Here is a 21,059-nt window from a genome sequence, read left to right as displayed (position 1 = left end):
TGTTCATTAAGATCTACTTGTTAGTTAACGTTTGATGTGATGCCTTGTGCTCAGAGGTATTCATTTGTATTCAAAGTGCAGAGCTGAGTCCCCTCCTGTGTTTTTGTGTTGCAGGATAACAAGGTGAGTGGAGTGACATGCTGCTCTCGCCTGCTGGGATGCTCTTATCTGTCTCCCTGGGTGCTGCCCAAGCCATGGGTACGCACCGAGCCCCTGTGTTCCCAAGATGACTTCCTGATCCTGGGGAACCGGGCGCTGTTTGAGAGGGTGTCCTACCAGGAGGCCGTGTGCACCGTGCAGGCCGTGAGGGACCCCCGCGCAGCTGCCAAGAAGCTCTGCACGCTGGCCCAGAGCTACGGCTGCCGGGACAATGTGGGGGCGGTGGTGGTGTCCCTGCACATCGGGGAGGACAGCTGTACCTGTGAGACCCCTCATGGCAATACTGGTACTGAACCCCGGGGACCCCCTCCAACACCCCTCCCTGTCACTGCTCCCCCAGGGGAACCGGCCACACCCTCCTCCAGCAGTGGCATTGCCTCAGAGTTCAACAGCGAGACTTCGGCCTCGGAGGTGGGGAGTGAGGCGGGCTCCACGGCCTCTGACGAGCACCCCTCCACTGGCCCCACGACCCGACCTGAGAGGCGTTGTAGCCTCCACCCTGCAGCCACGCTCTGTGCCCCCGCGGGACCCGGCTCAGCTGGGGTAGGGGGGCCCCACCCAGTCCTGTTCCAGCGCCAGCCCTCCTGTGCCACCTTCTCCAGTAACCAGTCTGACAACGGGCTGGACAGTGATGACGAGGCTCCACTAGAGGGGGTTATCTCCAACGGGAGCAAGCTGGAGGTGGAGGTGGACATCCACTGCTGTGCTTTCCAGATCCGTTCTGGGCCAGCCGCAAGCCCCAAGGACCACAACCTGGACAAGACGCGCTCAGACTACCCCAACGGAAAGATGCGTCGTCAGAACAGCGTGGTGGTGTCAGCCACTAACGGCTGCCTGCTGGCTGTGTGTGGCAGGGAGATCTCCGACCTGAAGAAGTCCCCCTCCACCTGCAGCCTCTTTGGGAAGAAGCTCTCCAACGGCTCCGTGGTGGCCCCGGAAGATAGCCACAACCTCATTGAGGTAGCCGTGGAGGCCCCTAAGAAGAAGTCGGGTTACTTCACTGCCCCTGCCCAGCAGGACCCCGAGGACCAGCTGGTAGTGCCTCCCAGTCTAGAGCAGGATGCTAGGGAACAGCTGAGGAGCCAGAGCCCTATGGTCCCAGGACCTCCACCTCCTTTCACACCCCCCTCCATCAGAGACCCTGTGTGGGACCACCCCCCTGCTCCCATGCTGCCCCAGCGGGACCTCGCCCCCAAACCTATCCCTGCCCTACAGCAGGAAGTCTATGATACTGCCCTCTAGAGGGGGCCAGAGCACAGCACCACCCTGTGGTAGTCCTGTGACAGTGCCATACCAGGGGGGCAGAGGAGGTCTCTCTGGCACAGGTGGGATATTCCAGTTTAAGTTTCCATTCAGCTCTGTCATGAAGACATGTGGGGCCTTGACTGTTCACACATGAATGCGTTACGTCACGTTAGACGTAGAGAGGTGCTTAGCTAACTGTCTGATGAACCTGGTGGAACTGTCTGAGTATCAGAGCTGAACAGGCACTGAAATTAACACCCATGAAAAGAGGTTGTGAAAAGTAGGGGGCCACCGGAGGCCAAAATACCCCAGCCTGAACTAGAATATCTCATGCGTTTTAGACTGTAGAACTTGTTTGCAACATTTCCCTTTACTTGGAAGGAAGGTCAAGTAATGAAACAGTAGAAGAATCCCTTTGAGTGTGTTATCATTCCATTGCTGGGGGCTGCAGGGGCTCTTAAGCTCTTAGATCCCAGGGACAAGTCCTGCGACCAAAAGGTGAAAAAGTGCCTACTGTAGATGACTCAGCCCCAGATGTCCCTGCCTGTGTGTGTGTGTGGATGGGGGGGCGGGGGCGGGGGCGGCATCATCAGTATTAACCCTGGAGGAGGACATCACTGTGTGACAGCATCCTCCAGGGGCCACCAATGGTACAGCCACTTCTCTCTATATCTATCTATCTCTCTCGCTCTCTATCTCGCTCCCTCTATGACTGCACAATGGCAGCCGACATGGCTGGCAGGACTGGAAACTGGGGTTATCTGTGCTTACTCTGTGGTACAAGGATTCAGACTGTGTATGCTAGAGGCAAGTAGGAACATAACAGCAGATGATAAAAAATTTAATTTACTAAAAAAATGAGGATGTGACCCTTTCTATCTACACCATAATCCTCTATATTGGAAATACAGTTAGTATCTATATACACATTTAGTCTGAGCAGTATAGTGCAGAACCACATAGTGGTGTAATCACATGGCCTGCTTGGCCTAGTCCTAGCATCAGGATGCCTATCCATTTGGAAACCATTGAAGCCTTGCTGGGAGGAATAATACAGAAAATAACGTTCAAAAATAGCATCAAGCTCTCAAAAAAAGGCAAACTCAAAATAACATGACAGTGCATTGCTCACCTGTACAGAACCAATATGGCATACTGCTTCAAAACCATTATTGTAACACTGTATCCGTGACAGTGCATGGTCAGCGAATTTTAACAGAAAAAGTTGTTATATTAATTATATCTTATGAGCAACATGAGTGGTGACAATAAAGGCAAAACAATCGTTCACAGTGTTCATATCTCAAAGACGCTGCAATGCACACTAGATACTGTACAGTAATCATTACAAATGATGGGTGAGAAAACATGTTCTTCACATTATAGAGTGCCATCATTTAAGGAGTCCAGATACTGTGAGGTGTGTAGCCCCTTTTTCTATCGTTTTTCTAGTTTCACGCTTGTTGTACCCAGGAAATGGTGCAAAATCTCTCCCAGTGACCAACGTATCGAAAGTGTTTTTTAAGGTTTGGGAATCATTCTATTCGCTTCACAGTCAACTGAACAAAATATCCATGAGTAGTTTGCTAAAATAAGGATGTAACATGGTATATTATTTTACATGTAGAGGTATATGTAAAGTATGTATGTTGTGAAAGTTGTGTACTATTTGATACAAAGATAGTTTGCATAATTCCTTTAGAGTCTACAGATATAGCTGGTTGATGCCCTTCATTTTAAGTCAGTGACCAGAGAGAGAAAGAGTAAAAATAATATGATTTACTCATTGAAATAATTAGATATTTCATTCTCATAGATCTACTGACAGATTCAATAGGGGTTTGTGGGACATCTGGTGGTGATAACTATGAATTGCCTCAGATGTTAGTTATATATCAGTGAATATCACCAGTGTACTGTACGACCACTACCACCTACTGTATAACAGATTCAGAACAAGTACAGTGTGTTTTTGTTGGCAGGACAGAAAAGCTCATTGTTGTCTTGGCGACAATAAGTGCTGCTTTGAGTAAGAGGGGTGGTGTGAAGCTCACATGAGTGGCCAAATCAAATCAATTTAACAGGTGTATGCTAGAGGGAAGTAGATGGGGTATTGTGAAGGAACAACGGTTCAAGGGGCATGTAGGACACCTGACCTAATGCTGAGGAGGACGTTATCTTACTCTTTCTTTCACAGTGGGGAGACAAGCCTTTGTCTGCTCCATATGTTCCATAGCTGTCAGAGGACCTTTGGTTAATACCATCCAACCAATGAGAAAATGGGTTTATCAGACTATGTTTGTGGAATTTTAGCAAAAATCTACAATATACAATACTCTTATCTACAAATCAACTCACCGGAGCTAATGATTGCATCCATCTCAAATTTGTGTCCTGGGATGATGCAGATGTGGAATAAAGTATTGACTGTATTTTGACACACAAAATTAAAACCCAGGTATTCTTATGTATTGGGTCAATGAGACATTAACTTAGACACCTCACTGGATAATGAAGTGATGACATCACAATGAGCAAAGCACTTTTGTGTCACGAGAAGAGTGAAAAAAAGATTGAAAAGAAACTAAAGTATTGCGTGTAAGCCATTCATTTTGCATCAGAATTTGAGTTCAGACTTTATTTGGGGCATTTGCTAATGGTTTTAGTGTTGCTGCGGTATGGAGTGGTCCACAGTATGGCACTGGCTTTTATCTAGCACAGACATGGTGAAATATGTCAGTCATGGACATTGCTTTGAATAAAGGCATCCGCATAATATGGGTCAGTAGACTGTGAATATGACATTTCTATAAAGTTGCACTTGTGCTCCGGCGATGTTAGAGGATAGGATACCGCTAATTGACTCATCATTGATATAACAAAGCTGCAGACCAAAATCTATCCCCCTTCTACCTTGTGCCAAACTGCCTAACCCATTCTAGAGAGGACAACAGTCTGACTTAGTAAGAGGGGGCTTGTGGTCTGACTAGAGAATGACCAGGATGTGTTCCTAGATGCCACTGTGAAAAGGCTAGTGGCATGGTTGTCGTGTTGTACTTACCATAGCTGCTTAGCTAGCTACAACCCTCTCTATGCTTGTTCATAGCCTTAATGCAGCGCTGCCAGTCCTAATGATGATGGGGACTGTCTTTTTCTGTATTTTAGTGGAGCTGGTTTTGCCCTTTGACCTTATGTGGCAAGGTCAGGAGCATAGAACACCTAAAAATCCAATATTTGCATTCTTTTCTCCAAATTGCAGAGGGAGCAAGGCAAAGTTTCAGGCCAGTAGAACAAGGCTTGGGATCAGAGGGGTGGATTCTAAAGGTTTAGTAGAATTGGCAGTATTTTAGATGCTCAAAAACCTCACAGCGGCTTCGAAATGGCAATTTACATTCTTAACGTTATCGACTGGAATGATTGGTGAATTTGCCTTTCTAAAGCCTGCTTGCTTATAATATGAGATGTATTACGTAAGTCTAATTCACTTATTTTGTCCCAACTTCAGACAAAATCTTCTCTTCAAAGGATCGAACACTGTTTAAAGCACTTTGTACATAGGGAGATGAATATATTCAAAGATTGATATTTGAGTATTAGGTGAGATATTTATCAAAAATGCACATTAACTCATAGGGCTTGAGTTGTCATTGTTGTGGCTTCTGTCAGCCAAACATATCATGTCTTCTCTAAGAGAAAGTATCCAATAGAAGTGCTAATAATTCAAAGTAAAGTGTGAGAGAATTACAAAACTGCTTTTTCTGGTGGATGCAAGTTTGTCTTTCAGCACAAAGATAGGCATTGTTCTTCCTTGTTCAAGTCTTAAGGCTTTTTTTGTATTGAGTCATTCTGCTTCCATGAGAGGAACAGCAGCTGGTGTTGAGGGGTAAAAGGTTGGCTCATTCTAGGGATGATAAGTGGCAGAAAGCAGGCCATTTGAATATTGCTTTGTTTGCTAACGGAAGCCACCTGCTGTGGCTCAGGTGGCAACACAGGTACATGTCAGCACCACAGGTGTGGGTTTGCCCTCCACCCTGAAAACAAAAATAGCATTTCAGGACAGACTAAAGAAACCGATTTGTGCTTGCACACATTTGACATTTTCATATGGCATTTAAGTTGAGAACATAAGAACAGTATGAAGAGGTGATTGTCTTTTGATGTGGTTGATGGAACAAGAGAATTCAAAGTTCTCATAATCCTCTTAATGAACAGGAAGTTGGACTTCAAATACACTACACAATGTAGATGATTATGAACATGAATTCTATCACATCAAATATGCAAAGTGTCACCTGTATATATTACTAACAGGTTACACACCGGACTTAAAAATAGGAGGATCCTTTTTTCTTAACTATGAAAATGAGTAGTAACTGAACATTCTTGTCTGTGTGTGCGTATGCATGTGTGTGAGAATCGTGTAGTGCAGTGTTCTGCCATCGTGTGCGGTTTGACCTTTTGTCAACTCTCTTTCTGCGCAGTGATCCATGTAGAAAAGTTGATCAAGAGGCTCAATAATTGGCCCCTAGTTTGCCAAGTGGGGACCAGCAAAACACTACTAAGCTCTGTGCGTCCCAAATGCACCCATGCTACGTGCTCTAGCAGCCAAAAATGCATTCCGTATGTCAGAACATGCATCTGCAGATCCTTAGCCAAGTATTATTTGCCATTTTATTTAGTCAACTCTCCCTTGTTTTTGTAAAGAACCAAAAAGTTGACTCCTGCTAACAAGAGCTGGAAACAATATTGATTGAGAAGGTCATTAACCTAGATGGAGGAATAAATGTGCCTGTACATATGCAAACCGTACGTATAGCTACAGGAAGATGGGGCACAGATCAAGGTGACATCACAATGATGGCAAAGTATTCCCTTTAATTATTTAGTAGAGGAGATCAACTACTGTTCATGATCTGAGTGCACCATAATCCTATGTAAATACAGGTGTGTGTGTGAGGGTATGCATATTTAAGTAGGTTATGGTGTCAATGCTTTTCTGATTCAGTTCATCCAATCTCTGTAAACCCATTATAGGTTTTATTTCTCTTCTCAGAGGGAGAACATGCTGCCTGTTTGTCATTGCGGTCTGAGTGAGAAAGTATGCACACGTGCATGCATGTGTTGCTATTATATTTAACAGAATGAATCTCCATTCTGTTAAATGATTATGGTGAACTCTGGAAAGAATCTGATATTGAGGACGTTTCAATTGTGTAACATGTGACCAAAGTAAACATGGTTTGATCTCACCTTTCTTTCTGTACATTCTTTTCTAGAGATGCTTGAATATTTTCTCTCAATGGCAAGAAGCTGAGGTTTATTTTTGTACATTGTTCCATGCAAATGTATAGGTCCTTCTCCACTACAGAATCTAGAATAAAGGGATTCTATAGTATACCGTCACAGATTATTGTATTTTTATTTAAGATACTAATTAATGTATTTAATGTCTGAAGCATGCCATATATAAAATATATACAGTGCATATATGTGATTACTTTGTACAAAATGTTAACATGTTTGTAAGCCAAGGCATTGTTTTGAATATCTGGAGCATATCTAATATTTTTGTTTATATTTTAGCATGCAGAAAACTGCTACATATTTTAATTCTGTTAAATATTTTATGTAAATAGTTTGAAGATACCTTGTGTTTTATCATTTAGGAAAAGAACTAACCATGAGCACTTTTGCACTCCTTAAAATTGAGTGGGCAATGGTTTATTATTTCATTTGAGATGCTGCTATGACTAGTTTTGAGCAGAAAAGCTGTATTTTTAATGAACTTTCAGCCAAGTAGCAATAAAAATTTATACTGTGAAAAACCTGGGCCTTGGTGCATTTCTATCATTTCCCTACCTTCTGTTCCCCTATGTCTTTCTGATGATAGCGTTGGCCAGACACTGTCCTCAGAAACACCATGGATTTGCTTCTGAGCTGCATTACAGAAACCATTTCAGAACCAAATGGAAGAAAAACGAGATCTTTATTGGATCAATTCAGGTAGATCACTTCCGTTAAGCAACAGAATCGGCGGAATGAATATACCCCTGATCTCTTTACTCTACACCAATAAAGATTTGTTTTCAGTCCCACAGACAATAACTATTCTTCAAGGTAAAATGAAGATATTCTTGGCAAGAGGGTTCATGAGGAAGAGAAATACATCTGTTTAAGATTTGACACTGTAGATGTCTCACATCTGTAACATTTAGTAAAACAAGTGTGCACGTTTTTAAAACTTATCAGAACAAAATTGCTCTTTGTACAGTTCAACACTTTAAAAAAAAATCTATCACAGTTCATATAAAATGCACTAATATTTATAGCTGTTTGACTGAATTTGATCTCAACCCTAGATTTGTATCCTTTATATTCACAGTGGGGGTGAGCAAACCTGTTATAAGTTACCATCTTCCATTGCTCTCTGTCTCTTCATCTCACGCACTGCCCTGAAAGCACGGATGGCCAAGACCATCCGAAGATGAAATCAGTGACTCCAAGCACCCGAAGAGGCCTCCAGCGATGTCTGCTCCATTGAGTGCACACGCAAAGCCCTGATGCCCTTTGCTCTTGTAGAGCGCTTCCCTCTCCGTACAGATGGGGTTGTCGTAGGTCTCCTGCAGCTTGATGAAGTAGAAGGCCAGGGCAGGGATGTAGCCTAGGCCGATCAGGAGGTTCACCAGGGCCTCACCCAGCAGCACAGGGACTCTCAGGACCCCCAAAGCCATGCAGGCATAAACCATCAGAGCCCCTCCACAGGCCATGCTGAAGATGTATGGAGGCAGCTTGAGCAGCTCCTTGACCCTGTCCTCCTCCATAGTAGTACTGGTAGAGACCCCGGTAACCCCCGGAGTTACTGTAGGACACTCCCGAGCAGATGACTATCAGCAGGTTTACAAAGATCTCCATTATCTGGCATAGAACAGATAAAGAATAGCTAAATTCATTATTTATCATACAGTAAGAGTCTCGGGGAGAAAGCGAGCTGAGTTGAAGGTCAAGTTATACATTTCACAAGAGAGGGAGGATTATGCAGCTAAATTGAGGTTGATCCGAGTTCAACCAACACTGCCTAATGGAGTGATGGTTAATTTCAGTGGAAATTCCACCTCAGAACATACAGTATGCCATAGTGTGAATTAAACATACATCATGGATGAACAACCAATTTGGAGAAAGAAACCAAATACAAAAACTCCAACGTTGAGTAATACAGATATAATACAAAACTCAAAGACCCTGTACTCTCGGGGAGGCCTGGTCATGTGGTTGGTTAGGTCATTCGTAACCTACCCAACTACATTCCTACTACAGGGGTGTAATCATTAGTCCAAAACATTTCGCAACGACCATCGTTTACGCCCAACAAAAACAAGAGTTTCTATTGCACAAATTCAGGTAGGTCCCTCCCCAGTTGGTTCTGTTTGGTCCTGGGATTTATTCACTAGGAACCAATCAAACAAAACAATGCCTACTACACCATACCAGCGAGATTCACGCACAAACAATTCTACCACAACATTTCAGGTGTAAGTTGTTGCTGTTTGTTTTTTAATTTAAACATGGCTTGTTGTTAAGGCATATCTGAGGTTGTACAGAGCCTGATAGTATTTCCCCACAGATGGAAACGTGTAAATTGTTACACAGAAATTTGATATTGAGCTAAAAATGGCTGTGTTGGACAAAAACACATTTACTTGAAGAACAGTGCAGATGCAAAGTTTGGTAACAGACTGACAGCACAAACTGTAAATGTGTTTTTGTAAAAATAAAAAATAAAGTAGAAATTAAGTAATCCTTGTGCATAGAGTTGTACAGTATGGTTTGTTATGATTTTACAATGATTGTTTTTGGTTTTGCATATATTCTAAAGTGAAAAATCTGAGTTTCTGCATCATTCTGTTACTGTGGAATTGCCAATGCCCAGGATGGTAACAGTGGAAGCAACTCTGTGACAGTCAGATGGTCTCTTGCGCTCTCTGTTGTCCTTGTTGACTACTGCCTCTGTGGTCAGGTGGTGGGTCCTTGTGAGAGTGGGGTGTCATATCCCGCTGTCGGTCAGAGTAGTCCTTCTCTCTGTCCCTCCTGTCGTCTCCAGAGCCCTTCTCATCCCTGTATCTCTCATCCATTCTGCCGCTCTCTCTCTCTTTGCCTTTCCCGGTCTCTCTCTTCATGTGAGGAGCTTCCTCTGTCATGAGTGCGGTCCCTCTCCCTGCTGTTGTTCATCCCTCTCCAGGTATCTGCTCCTCTCTGGCATTGTCTGGTCTCTTGGCCACTTCTCTGAAAAATTATTAGAATGAAAATTGCCACGATCAATTGAGTATTAGTGTAAAGGTGTCATACACCTTTACACTAGAGAAGTCCTGGGGCAGGGATGAAACCCGAATTATACAATATAGTCTGACTGTGACCCACGTCCTGGGCGGTTCTTACCTTACCAGGCAAAAACTGACCAGGAGAAACCCGCCAAAAACCCACCCTTTCTTTCAATTGGCTCCTGGATGCTTATCTTTTTATTGTCTCTTGGCTATTTCGTCATTCTACGGGGTGTAGTACCGTCCGGCGACACTGTGATACAGCTGCCCAGTGTGAAGCATTTCCCATGACTCACTGCGAACCATAGAATGAGGAAGCAGCCTGGAGCCAATAGGAAGAGACGCATCCAGGAGCCAAATGAAAGCGGGGCAGGTTTTGGGGGTGTTTTCCCTGGATGGTTCCAACCTGGTCAGGTAAGAACCGCCCTGGATGCGGGTCACTGTCAGACCCAACTCTAATGATACTGTGATGATTCTGCACATAACTGAATACACATTGAAAAACGTCAAACAAAAATGCTGACAATGACTCGCAACCTGGTCTCTGAGCATTTCGTATTATTCTGTACGTAAATCAGAGGTACTCCATTTAGTATGACGTTTAGTATAGTTACATAAAACAGATTGTTACTTATGGCAAAACCGAAAGTATAACGTGAGCGTCTAGCGACCCAAAGGTCATAACATATCATACGAAATGGACATCCACAAATTAATACCATACGAAACATAACATAACTGGTGTGTCTCGGATTTACGTACAGAATAATACGAAATGCTCTGAGACCAGGTTGTGACTCGAGGGCAGTAGGCAAGAGGCAATAACGTTTGTTAGTATATTTGATGAAGATAAAAAAGAAATACATGCATTTTCATGTTACCTGTGACGAATGATAAGGCTCACAGGTATGCTGTTTGTTGAAGCGAACCAAACATTGACATAACGAATTCATGAATATAGAATAAAGAAATTAACAATACCTCTTAATTCTGGTTCTTATCTGGATTCATTTGTGCGAATGATTGTATTCTTTACGTCTTTTACTTTTCCGGTATCGTGGCACTTCTTTCGTTTCCAAGCTCCTCCCTCTCACCTGTACGCCCTATAGAACTCCACCCCTACTACCAAAGCAGCATTCCGAGGGCATGGGACAAAGGGGTGTGTAGTGTCGGTGGAAAAAGTGGTGTTTCAATTGAGGAAGTGGCCAGGTTGCTGGGGATCAGACATGTCCTGTGCAAGTGAGACAGGTTGACTGTTCCTGGGTGAGAGCAGCGCAGCAAGTGTCTTATGCTGATGCGGTGATGAAAGTAAAAGATAGGATGGTGGGCAAATGGTGAGGGAGCCTGAGAGTATTTTAATGTATTTATTTTTTATTTAACCTTTATTTAATAACTAGGCAAGTCAGTTAAGAACAAATTATTATTTACAATGACGGCCTACCCCGGCCAACGCTGGGCCCATTGTGCGTCACTATTGGGACTCCCAATCACGGCCAGATGTGATGTAGCCTGGATTTGAATCAGGTACTGCTGCAGTGACGCAGTATTTTAGACCACCTGCGCCACTCGGGAGCTATCCCTGTGAGTAGTAGGGATTTGAACAGTTTAAGCGTTAGTAAGGTTGGCTTCTAGGCGTTTATTGCTATGGTCATAACAGCCGCACAGATGGAGAGTAAATCACAGGAGATTGAATTTGTAGTAGCTGCAGCAGAGACGTTTTTGTGTGTTAGATTTTAGTGCAGAATAACTACAGGTGGTTTTAAGAGAAAGGGTTCCAGGTTCCCAGGCCGACGGCTCGGTTGGTGCCAAAGTAGTGGGAAGAGGTGTTTCCTTTTTCCTTTGTAATCCCCCCCCCCACATTTCCCCTTTAATTTTTTAAAAATTATTATTATTATTTACAAATGTGCATGGATGGAATGTTGAAATAGCAGTAAATCTTAGTTATAACAACACAATCGGTCTGTCCTAAATAATATATAGCTGACAGCTCTTTAAGCTCCTACTCAAGCTGTCAAACGTTCACTACTATACCCTCCTACCCGGACGTAAACGCACGCGTTCCCAGAGCACACTAGCCATCCGCGGCGCGCGCAGGCCAGAAGCAAGGAGGCGAGACAGAAATGGCGGCGACGGCGGGGGAAGCAGCGTGATATGATGGAGCAATAAAACAACCTAAAAATACAAATGTCAGTCCATTGTCGAGAAAATGAAAAAGATGTCAAAATAGGCCGTCTTTTGTAATAATTATTACCAAAAAAACTAACACCTTCCCCGGAGAACGTCCATCTTCTGATTGGAAAAGAGAATCTCACAGGGAGCATGGCTTCTCAGAGTAACGTTAACCAGGTAACGTTATAATTCTTCACGCTGCTGATACGTCTAGGATTTTTAACTGTTTCACATTGACATAAGATTAATGTAAAAGTAGTCTTAAATAATGTTACATTTGTAGATGTTTCTTAGCCGAATATAGTGGTGAAAAGTGTGATAATTGCTTGCTAATGCTGCACTAAATAGCCTATTTCCCCATTGAAACACGAGCATGGTACAGGCCCGAGGAGCCTCCATTCAAATTAGCGAACAGTACTCGAAGTAGGGTTAGCTGAATCTAAAAATTGGCAAAAATCGTGTGTGCACGTTGTGTTGATTTAAATGCCACATTCAAAAGTCTCCCAACAGGTGTAATTTTCCGTTGACAATTTGTAGTTGTTAAATTGCTGCGTGTATGTGCATGGCCCACCTGCTTTGGCTGATGCGACAGGCCTGTTTGATTTTCATAACTGTTTGTTAGCTAGCTTAGCATTTAGATATGAGTGAATAGTAAAAGTGCCGACGAGTTATAAGCAAGGTATTAATACAATTGTATATGGTCAAACGTAAACTTTGTAATTGATTTGTCTGGCCAGCTAACTACCTAGCTTAATATAGCTAGCTGGATAACTAGCCAGAGTTCGTGCGGACGCAGGTGGTGTGGCTAATGACATAGCTACTAGCTACAGTGGGCCTGATCAGAGGCGGGTTAGGTAGATTTTCGAATCTGAACCATTCGGGATTCTGCAAACGGTTCGGAACTTGCGCATTGTCCCCTTTAGAGCACGTAGCTAGTTGTGCTTATTTCAAGGGAAGCTGACTCATGTGGACAGACTTCCATGATCTGTTTAGATGTAATGACTTGTCACGGCCTGAAGTCTAACTACTAACTAGCTAACTATCCTACATTGAAAGGTAGCTAGCTATATCTTCTGTCCAGGTATAATAACATTAGTCAACTAGCTAGATATGGCTGTATACATCCATGTAGCTAGCTTGCCTGCTGGGGACCAGACTGGTGAATTTCAAAATACACCAACCTATGGAACAGCTGTTATTAATTATGGAAATGGTCATCTATTTACAAGCTGGAATGTCCAATAAAATACAATTTGAACCTACTCTACCAGTTGTCTGCGTGAGCAGGAATGAAACTATAATATATCCACAAATTATTATTAAACCAACTTTTCAAAGTGCTGGTAGTGTTAGATTTCTCGCATGAACACAATGCATTTACATGCACGCGACGCATGTATACTTGCCACGCTCCTGCTCTTGTTTACATGGTTTTGCGCATGTTCAAGCTGCAACAACAAACATCTCTGGCACATGACAAAATATGTTGATTGCTGGAAATTAGCTTAAACTAACAAATTCTCTTTGATGCCAAGAGATGGCCCTTTAAAAATGTTCCTTCCCAGGGCCCAAGACATGTTTCATCTGACCATGCAATACCGAAGTCTTAATAAAACTCAGAGCTATTTTTGATCAAATTGGAGTTGTGTTCTGATTATGAGGGAGTCCCACATTAATTTACTGTCACAAAAGGGGTCCCCGGCTGCAAAAAGTTTCAGAACTCCTGGTTTACAATGCAAGGAATGGCAGACGTTTCAAATGTGAGAGTATGATATACAGTGTCTTCAGAAAGTAAGCGGTTCCACAACCGCTTGACTTGTTCAGCATTTTGTTGTTACAGCCTGAATATAACATTTATTGAGATTTGTCACTGGCCTACACACAATACCCCATAATGTCAAAGTGGAACTATGTTTTTACATTCATTAAATGAAAAGCTGAAGTGTCTTGAGTCAAGTATGGTGAAGTTATTATTACACTTTGGCTGTTGTATCAATACACCCAGTCACTGCAAAGATACAGTCGTCCTAACTCAGTTGCCGGAGAAGAAGGAAACTGCTCAGGGATTTTACCATGGTGACTTTAAAACAGAATTTAATGGCTGTGATAGACAACTGAGGATGGATCAACATTGTAGTTACTCCACAATACTAACCTTACTGACAGACTGAAAACAAGGAAGCCTGTACAGAATAAAAATATTCCAAAACATGCATCCTGTTTTCAACAAGGCACTGAAGTAATACTACAAAAAATGTGGCAAAGCAATTCACTTTCCATCCTCAATACAAAGTGTTATGTTTGGGGCAAATCAAATAATATATATCTGAGTACCACTCTATATTTTCAAGCATAGTGGTGACTATCATGTTATGGGTATGCTTGTAATCATTTAGAACTGGGGAGTTTTTCAGGATAAGAAAGAAACAGAATGTATCTAAGCACAGGCAATATCCTAGAGGAAAACCTGATTCAGTCTGCTTTCCACCAGACACTGGGAGATTAATTCACCTTTCAGCAGGACAATAACCTAAAACTCAAAGCCAAATCTATATTGGAGTTGCCTACCAAGAAGACAGTGAATGTTCCTGAGTGGCTGAGTTAGTTTTGACTTAAATCGGCTTGAAATACTATGGCAAGACCTGAAAATGGTTTTCTAGCAATGATCAACAACCATTTTGAAAAGAATAATGGGCATATATTGCACAATCCATGTGTGGAAAGCTTTTACACTTACCCAGAAATGCTTGCAGCTGTAATTGCTGCCAAAGGTGATTCTAACACAGAAGTCTCTGTTCCTGGAGAGCTAACTTCCAGTAAGTTTTCACTCCAACCCCAGTTGAAACTAACTTGATTAATCTTATCAACCAGATAATTATTAGAATCAGGTGTGCTAGATTAGGGTTGGAGTGAATTTTCAGGACGGTAGCTTTCCAGGAACAGGGTTGGAGAACACTGTTGTAACATGCATTGACTTAGGGTGTTGAATACTTATCTAATCAATATGTTTTACAAATGTTCACATTTTTCTTCCACTTTGACAGAGTATTTTGTGTCGATCGTTTACAAAAAATGACAAATCAATTTTAATCCCGTTTTTGTAACACAACAAAATGAGGAAAAAGTCAAGGGGTGTGAATACTAGCTAACTAGTTAGGCCAACAAGAAATGTACTATTAGTAATCTGTCAAGGTCCATGTTTGTCTAACTACTAAGTGTTTTTAATCCTACTCAACTATTTTCAACAATTATGGTTTATAGCGATGGCCAAGCTTCATAACTAGCTTACTACCTAGCTAGCATGCTTGCCCATCAACAATTACATCAATACAGAGTCGGCCTAAGCTAGATGTCAAATTCCCATTGTGCCATAGTGTCCACCCCACCAGGGCTGGTGAACGTAAGATAGCTGGCTGGCTAGGGGTTGAAGATTAGGTGCATGTGTGAAACCGTGTATATCTCACTGAAGGGCTAAATAGTAAACCATTGATCTAAGGGAGGTAGTTTTGTTCTGAGTCATTCTGAGAGGGTTGTTTTTGCACCTGAGGTCATGTGTCCACTGCACTACCATTTTATATTCTTAATATAAGGCTCTGGTATCAGGGATTGAGCGAAGTGGCATTGAATGCACATAAGGGAGACACTCATTTTATGATTCACAGTAAAATTACATTTTACACTATAAAATGTCTCAAGGCATAGAAGAAAATTGATTGAATGACAATGCCCATTGCAGAGAATTGAATGTACCTGCAATGTATGGGTTGTGCACAAGGAGCAGCAGAAGCCACATCTTTGCTTTATGACTCAGGGTTGCTCGATTGAAGCAAAGGGTAGAGGAATGGTAGCTTTTGGACACCGTTCCACACCACAGCAGTGGGTTGTCTGAGAGTTGCGTACCAAAGTCATCACAACATTTTCTAAGTTCGTAAATGAGTGCTAGGAATCTTCAGCTGAGTAAATGTTTCCACGTATTGTGGACGTCAAGCATAAAATGGTTCATGGGCCTGTATAGTTTCTACCTAAGTATATTGTACTGTGTATTTGCCCATATTTTAGTTTTTCACAGTTTCATCAGTTGGTGAACAGCATGGATTTGGGAATGGTGGATTGTCTTAATGTCACATGACAAATGTGTGTTAAAGTAAAAAAAAAAAAAAAAAAAATACGGAATGGGATATGGTTAATTTCCAAGCATGATCTGATATGTTGGTGGCCTTTATTTTTTTGAATGGTGAGCTCCTGATTCAAAATTATGGAAATGGATCATGAGGCTCAGAGTTGCCTGGCTGGTTAGGTATTTTCCTGAACAGCAGGTTGGAGCAGTGTTTAGAGAGCAGAGCTGCCTCCCATTTGTCTTACCCTTGAAAGGTCCTGCAACACCATGGCCTCAGAGAATCCAATCAGCTGTTGGTAGTGTTTGAATGTCATCGCCCTGTATTAAAGTGTCTCCTACGTGAATAAATTATAGTGTTCTTCTCTGTCATTTCTCTGCTCAGTGTCTAGTTAACGTTTTTTCAGTTCTTGGGCATCAGTTCTTGGGCATCACTTGCACGCATCATACTTAACTTTTCTTCATAAGAATGTAATACGCAAGCCCCGGCATGCATCATCGGTTTATTCAAAACGTGTTTGACCTTATTTGTAGTGTTGCATATTCATGGTATGCCAAGTTTGCTAATAGTGACTCTTTGCATTCCAATTTGTGAGGCCGGGCTGGCTGAGTCCCAGTCCAATAGGGAACACTGGGTAGTAGTGATGATGATGAGGGAGTCCCAGTCCTTGTAGGTATAGGGGGTTGTGGATTGTTATTCTATGCCTCAGGTGGGAGTTGGTAGTGTCTGGTAACTTGAAATTCCAGTGGGACATCTTGTGTGACTGGCTCTTGTTTGACATATGTTCTAATACACCCCCACTCCTCTAAGCCATCCACTTCCTTAAAGCTGTCTTCCTCATAAAGCAAACTTTGGATGTGTTTTTGTTCATTGTTAAGCAGAAGCCTCATTGAATGCTATCTGCAATATATGATTATCATTCTACTCTATTGACGTAAAGTATACTAACATTATAAATGAGCATGTGTTCAGTTTCTCTAGTTTAGGTCCTTTTATCAGCGACAATGTCATCATTGTGCTTTATATTTCATATGGATCCCACCTTAGAATGTAAGCCCCACCCCCTGCTCCCTGATCTGTAACCACATTCATTAAAAGTGTGTGTGGGTGCACGCTGTCTCACTGGAGCATGTTGAAGTAATACAGATGGCCATTTTGTGGTAATCCTCAATCCAAACGAACAGCGAGGGAAGCTTAGTGTGGTACGTGTGGCACGCCTGTAGAAAGAGGCAAAGGGACATTCTTTCTGTTGTGATTGTATTAGCTGTCCTGAGGCCGTTGGATTATAGCTGGCTGTTTATCGCTTGTAGTGCCATTTCAGCAATGTCGGGCCCTCATTTGCAAAGAGTTACATATGCTTGAACTGCACTTTCTTTTCTCTGTGCCTCCCTTTTCATGTCCCACAGTTAAATCCGCTGGGAGGATTCTGTGTGGTTAGCAAGCTTGTTTCAACTTTTTTCTTTACTGCTCCATATCATTGGACACCTTCCCCTCACCATGCACCACCAACACTTGTTTTGTTTAGAAATAATTTTTTATTTGTTGCCTAATGAAAGACTTCAAGAATGTATTTTCAGGCTGTAATGTTATGCAGATATGTTTTTGGCCCCTGCTATTCTGTAATGAGCCAAACCAAAAAAAGTCGCCAGGCGATTGAAGGACCAATTCACCCCACTGTGCAGCAAGTGCAAGAGACCTTCAATTACGCAGTGCGACTGGGATTAAGATAATTATAGCCAGCATGGGGAAGGCAGGTTATTTTTACAAAGTAGTGTATAGCTGTGGCCAGCACGTGGCTGGCTAGAGTACTATCCCACTGTTAGTGTCTGGTCTGGAGGGGGATTGACTTGTCAGGTTTGTACCGACATTTTAATGCCTTCCCTAAAGATTCCCGTTTAGATGAACACACATTGATTGGCCTTGGTCCAATTGGGTTACAAACTGATTGATGATGGCAGAAGGGTTTGGTGTGTATGTGTGAAATTTGTAGATTCCTATATTTATGAGTATTTGAAACCTCAGATGTGGGTCATTGAAAATTAACAAAATGGACTTCTTATTTCCGCATGGTTCTGCAAACAATAAGAATGACCACCCCGCTTCCAATTATTAATATGGGGAATTTGGTTGTGTGAAAATTGTTGCCAGTACTCAACTCAATTTGCTTAACCTCTCTGGGATATGTGGGACGGTAGCGTCCCACCTCGCCAACAGCCAGTGAAATTGCAGGGCGCTAAATTCAAACAACAGAAATCTCATAATTAAAATTCCTCAAACATACATGTATTATACACCATTTTAAAGATAAACTTCTTGTTAACCTTTCACGAGTATCAATCCCGGATCCGGGAGCACCCCCCACCCCCCACACACTGATTAGCATAGCTAGCATAGCTTCACAAGTAGATAGTAGCATCTAAATATCATTAAATCACAAGTCCAAGACACCAGATGAAAGATACAGATCTTGTGAATAAAGCCACCATTTCAGATTTTTAAAATGTTTTACAGGGAAGACAAAATATGTAAATCTATTAGCTAAACACGTTAGCAAAATACACCACTATTCTAACTCCATCAGTTTCTTACTCCTTCAGGTGCTATCACCAATTCGGCTCAACTAAGATATTGATAGCCAATAACCTATAAATAACCTATAAAAAAAACCATCAGATGACAGTCTGATAACATATTCATGGTATAGGATAGTTTTTGTTAGAAAAAAGTGCATATTTCAGGTAGAAATCACAGTTTACAATTGCACCGACCATCACAAATCGACTAGAATTACTAGATAGAGCAACGTGTATGACCAATTTACTCATCATAAAACATTTCATAAAAATAGACAAAGCATAGCAATGGAAAGACCCAGTTCTTGTGATTTCAGACCATATTTCAGATTTTCTAAGCGTTTTTCAGCGAAAACACAATAAATCGATAAGTTAGCATACCACATGTGCAAACGTTACCAGAGCATCGATTCCAGCCAAAGAGCGCTATAACGTAATCACCGCCAAAATATATTAATTTTTTCACTAACCTTCTCAGAATTCTTCCGATGACACTCCTGTAACATCATTTTACAACATACATATACAGTTTGTTCGAAAAGGTGCATATTTAGCCATACAAAACCGTGGTTACACAATAAAAATACTAGGAAATCAAGCCTCAATATGTCTGACGTCATCTATCAGAGTGATCTAGTTTAATTGAAAGCTAATCATATACTTGACTAAAAAATACAGGGTTGACAGGAATCGAAAGACAAATTAGTTCTTAATGCAATCGCTGATTTACATTTCTAAAATTATCCTTACTGTGCAATACAGGGTTCGCCAAGCGAAGGGATAGAAAACAAAATGGCGAAATATGCGTTTAAAATATTTCGACAGAACAACGATTTATCATATTAAATATTACTTACTATGAGGTGATTTTCCATCGGATTCTTGGGCAATGTATTCTTTCTTGGGTATAATCTTCTTTTGGTCGAAAGATGTCCTTTGTCCGTCTAAATGCCCGCTAACGTTCAACCAGGACCCCGAAATGTGCCCGGTGCTTCACATAGAAATGCATCAAAATCGCACTAAACGGATATAAATTGCTATAAAACGGTTTAAATTAACTACCTTATGATGTTTCTAAGTCCTATATCGAATTAAATTACAGACGGATACATTTCAAGTTGATAACCGAGCCTGTGAAAATGGCATCCGGAGGTCCCTTCCTGCGTAAGGGCGAGCGTCGAAAGGGGGGCTACTCTCACTCCTTGGTCTTTTATAACCTCTGAGAGCTACCTAGAAGGCCCATTCCACTTCTCATTGGTTACTGACATCCAGGGGAAGGCGGGTGCAGTTCGTGTCGTTCCATAGGATAGACAGAGACCTTAAAAACTGATCTGAAACCAGAGCTTCGCTCTCAGACCTTTCACTGTCTGTCATGGATTTCGAGGTAGAAAGAGTTCTGGGTCACCCACAGACATAATTTCAACGTTGTATGAAACTAGAAAGTGTTTTCTATCCAATAGAATTAATAATATGCATATTGTACGAGCAAGAATTGAGTACTAGGCAGTTTAATTTGGAGACGACAAAATGCTAATTCGGAACAGCACCCCCTGTAGTCGCAAGAAGTTAATCCAGCCACAGTGTCTGATTTCAAAAAGGCTTTACGGCGAAAGCACACTTTGTGATTATGTTAGGTCAGCGCCTAGCCACAGAAAAACATACAGCCATTTCCAACCAAGGAGAGGTGTCACAAAAGTCAGAAATAGCGTTAAAATTAATCACTTACCTTTGATAATCTTCATCTGATGGCACTCCCAGGTCTCCATGTTAGACAATAAATGTTCGTTTTGTTCGATAAAGTTCATCTTTATGTCCAAATACCTCCTTTTTGTTCGCGCGTTTAGTCCAGTAATCCAAATGCACAAGGCGCGGGCAGTCCAGACGAAAAGTTTAAAAAAGTTGCATTACAGTTCATAGAAACATGTAAAACGATGTATATAATCAATCTTAGGGATGTTTTTATCATAAACCTTCAATAATATTCCAACCGGACAATTCCTTTGTCTTTAGAAATTAAAGGGAACGGAGCTCGCGCTCATGCGCCTTGTTCAAACAGCTCTTATTCTCTCCCCTTTCATAGTAGAAGCCTGAAACAATGTTCTAAAGACTGTTGACATCTAGTGGAAGCCTTAGGAAATACAATCTGACCCCATTTACACTGTATATTGGATAGGCAATCACTTAAAAAAACGAAAAACCTCAGATTTCCCACTTCCTGGTTGAATTTTTCTCTCAGGTTTTTGCCCTCCATATGAGTTCTGTTATACTCACAGAAATTATTTTAACAGTTTTGGAAACTTTAGAGTGTTTTCTATCCAATCTACTAATTATATGCATATTCTAGCTTCTGGGCCTGAGTAGCAGGCAGTTTACTCTGGGCACCTTATTCATCCAAGCTACTCAATACCGTTCCCAAAGAAGTTAATCACATTAGTGTGGAACCTTGTGTAAAAGGTGCAGCTAGAAGGAGTAATCCCTGG

At 41.9% G+C, this 21,059-nt stretch overlaps 2 protein-coding genes and 1 pseudogene across 5 annotated transcripts in view; 2 read left to right on the top strand and 1 right to left on the bottom strand.

Annotated features, from left to right (window-relative positions):
* Positions 1-7,229, top strand: part of LOC139576045 (PH domain leucine-rich repeat-containing protein phosphatase 2-like) — a 57,231-nt gene extending 50,002 nt beyond the window's left edge. Inside the window, exon 19 of the mRNA XM_071401658.1 lies at positions 115-7,229. Within this exon, the coding sequence (XP_071257759.1) occupies positions 115-1,401 (1,287 nt within the window). The 3' untranslated portion in view covers positions 1,402-7,229. The remainder of the gene's footprint in view (positions 1-114) is intronic.
* Positions 7,230-7,373: 144 nt separating this feature from the next.
* LOC139576048 (MARVEL domain-containing protein 3-like) lies at positions 7,374-8,364 on the bottom strand (annotated as a pseudogene).
* Positions 8,365-10,016: 1,652 nt separating this feature from the next.
* Positions 10,017-21,059, top strand: part of LOC139576046 (ubiquitin carboxyl-terminal hydrolase 10-like) — a 37,609-nt gene continuing 26,566 nt past the window's right edge. For 2 of the 4 annotated variants that reach the window (XM_071401661.1, XM_071401659.1), the window contains exon 1: positions 10,017-10,136. In XM_071401661.1, the coding sequence (XP_071257762.1) occupies positions 10,032-10,136 (105 nt within the window). In that variant the 5' untranslated portion in view covers positions 10,017-10,031. Of the gene's footprint in view, positions 10,137-11,782; positions 12,069-21,059 lie in introns of those variants that run through there. The other 2 variants (XM_071401663.1, XM_071401662.1) reach the window with 2 other exon arrangements.

Source organism: Salvelinus alpinus, chromosome 5 (genome assembly GCF_045679555.1).
Source record: "Salvelinus alpinus chromosome 5, SLU_Salpinus.1, whole genome shotgun sequence".
Lineage (NCBI taxonomy): Eukaryota > Metazoa > Chordata > Actinopteri > Salmoniformes > Salmonidae > Salvelinus > Salvelinus alpinus.
The sequence above is the reverse complement of the archived record's forward strand: the minus strand, read 5'-3'. Positions and strand labels throughout refer to the sequence as shown.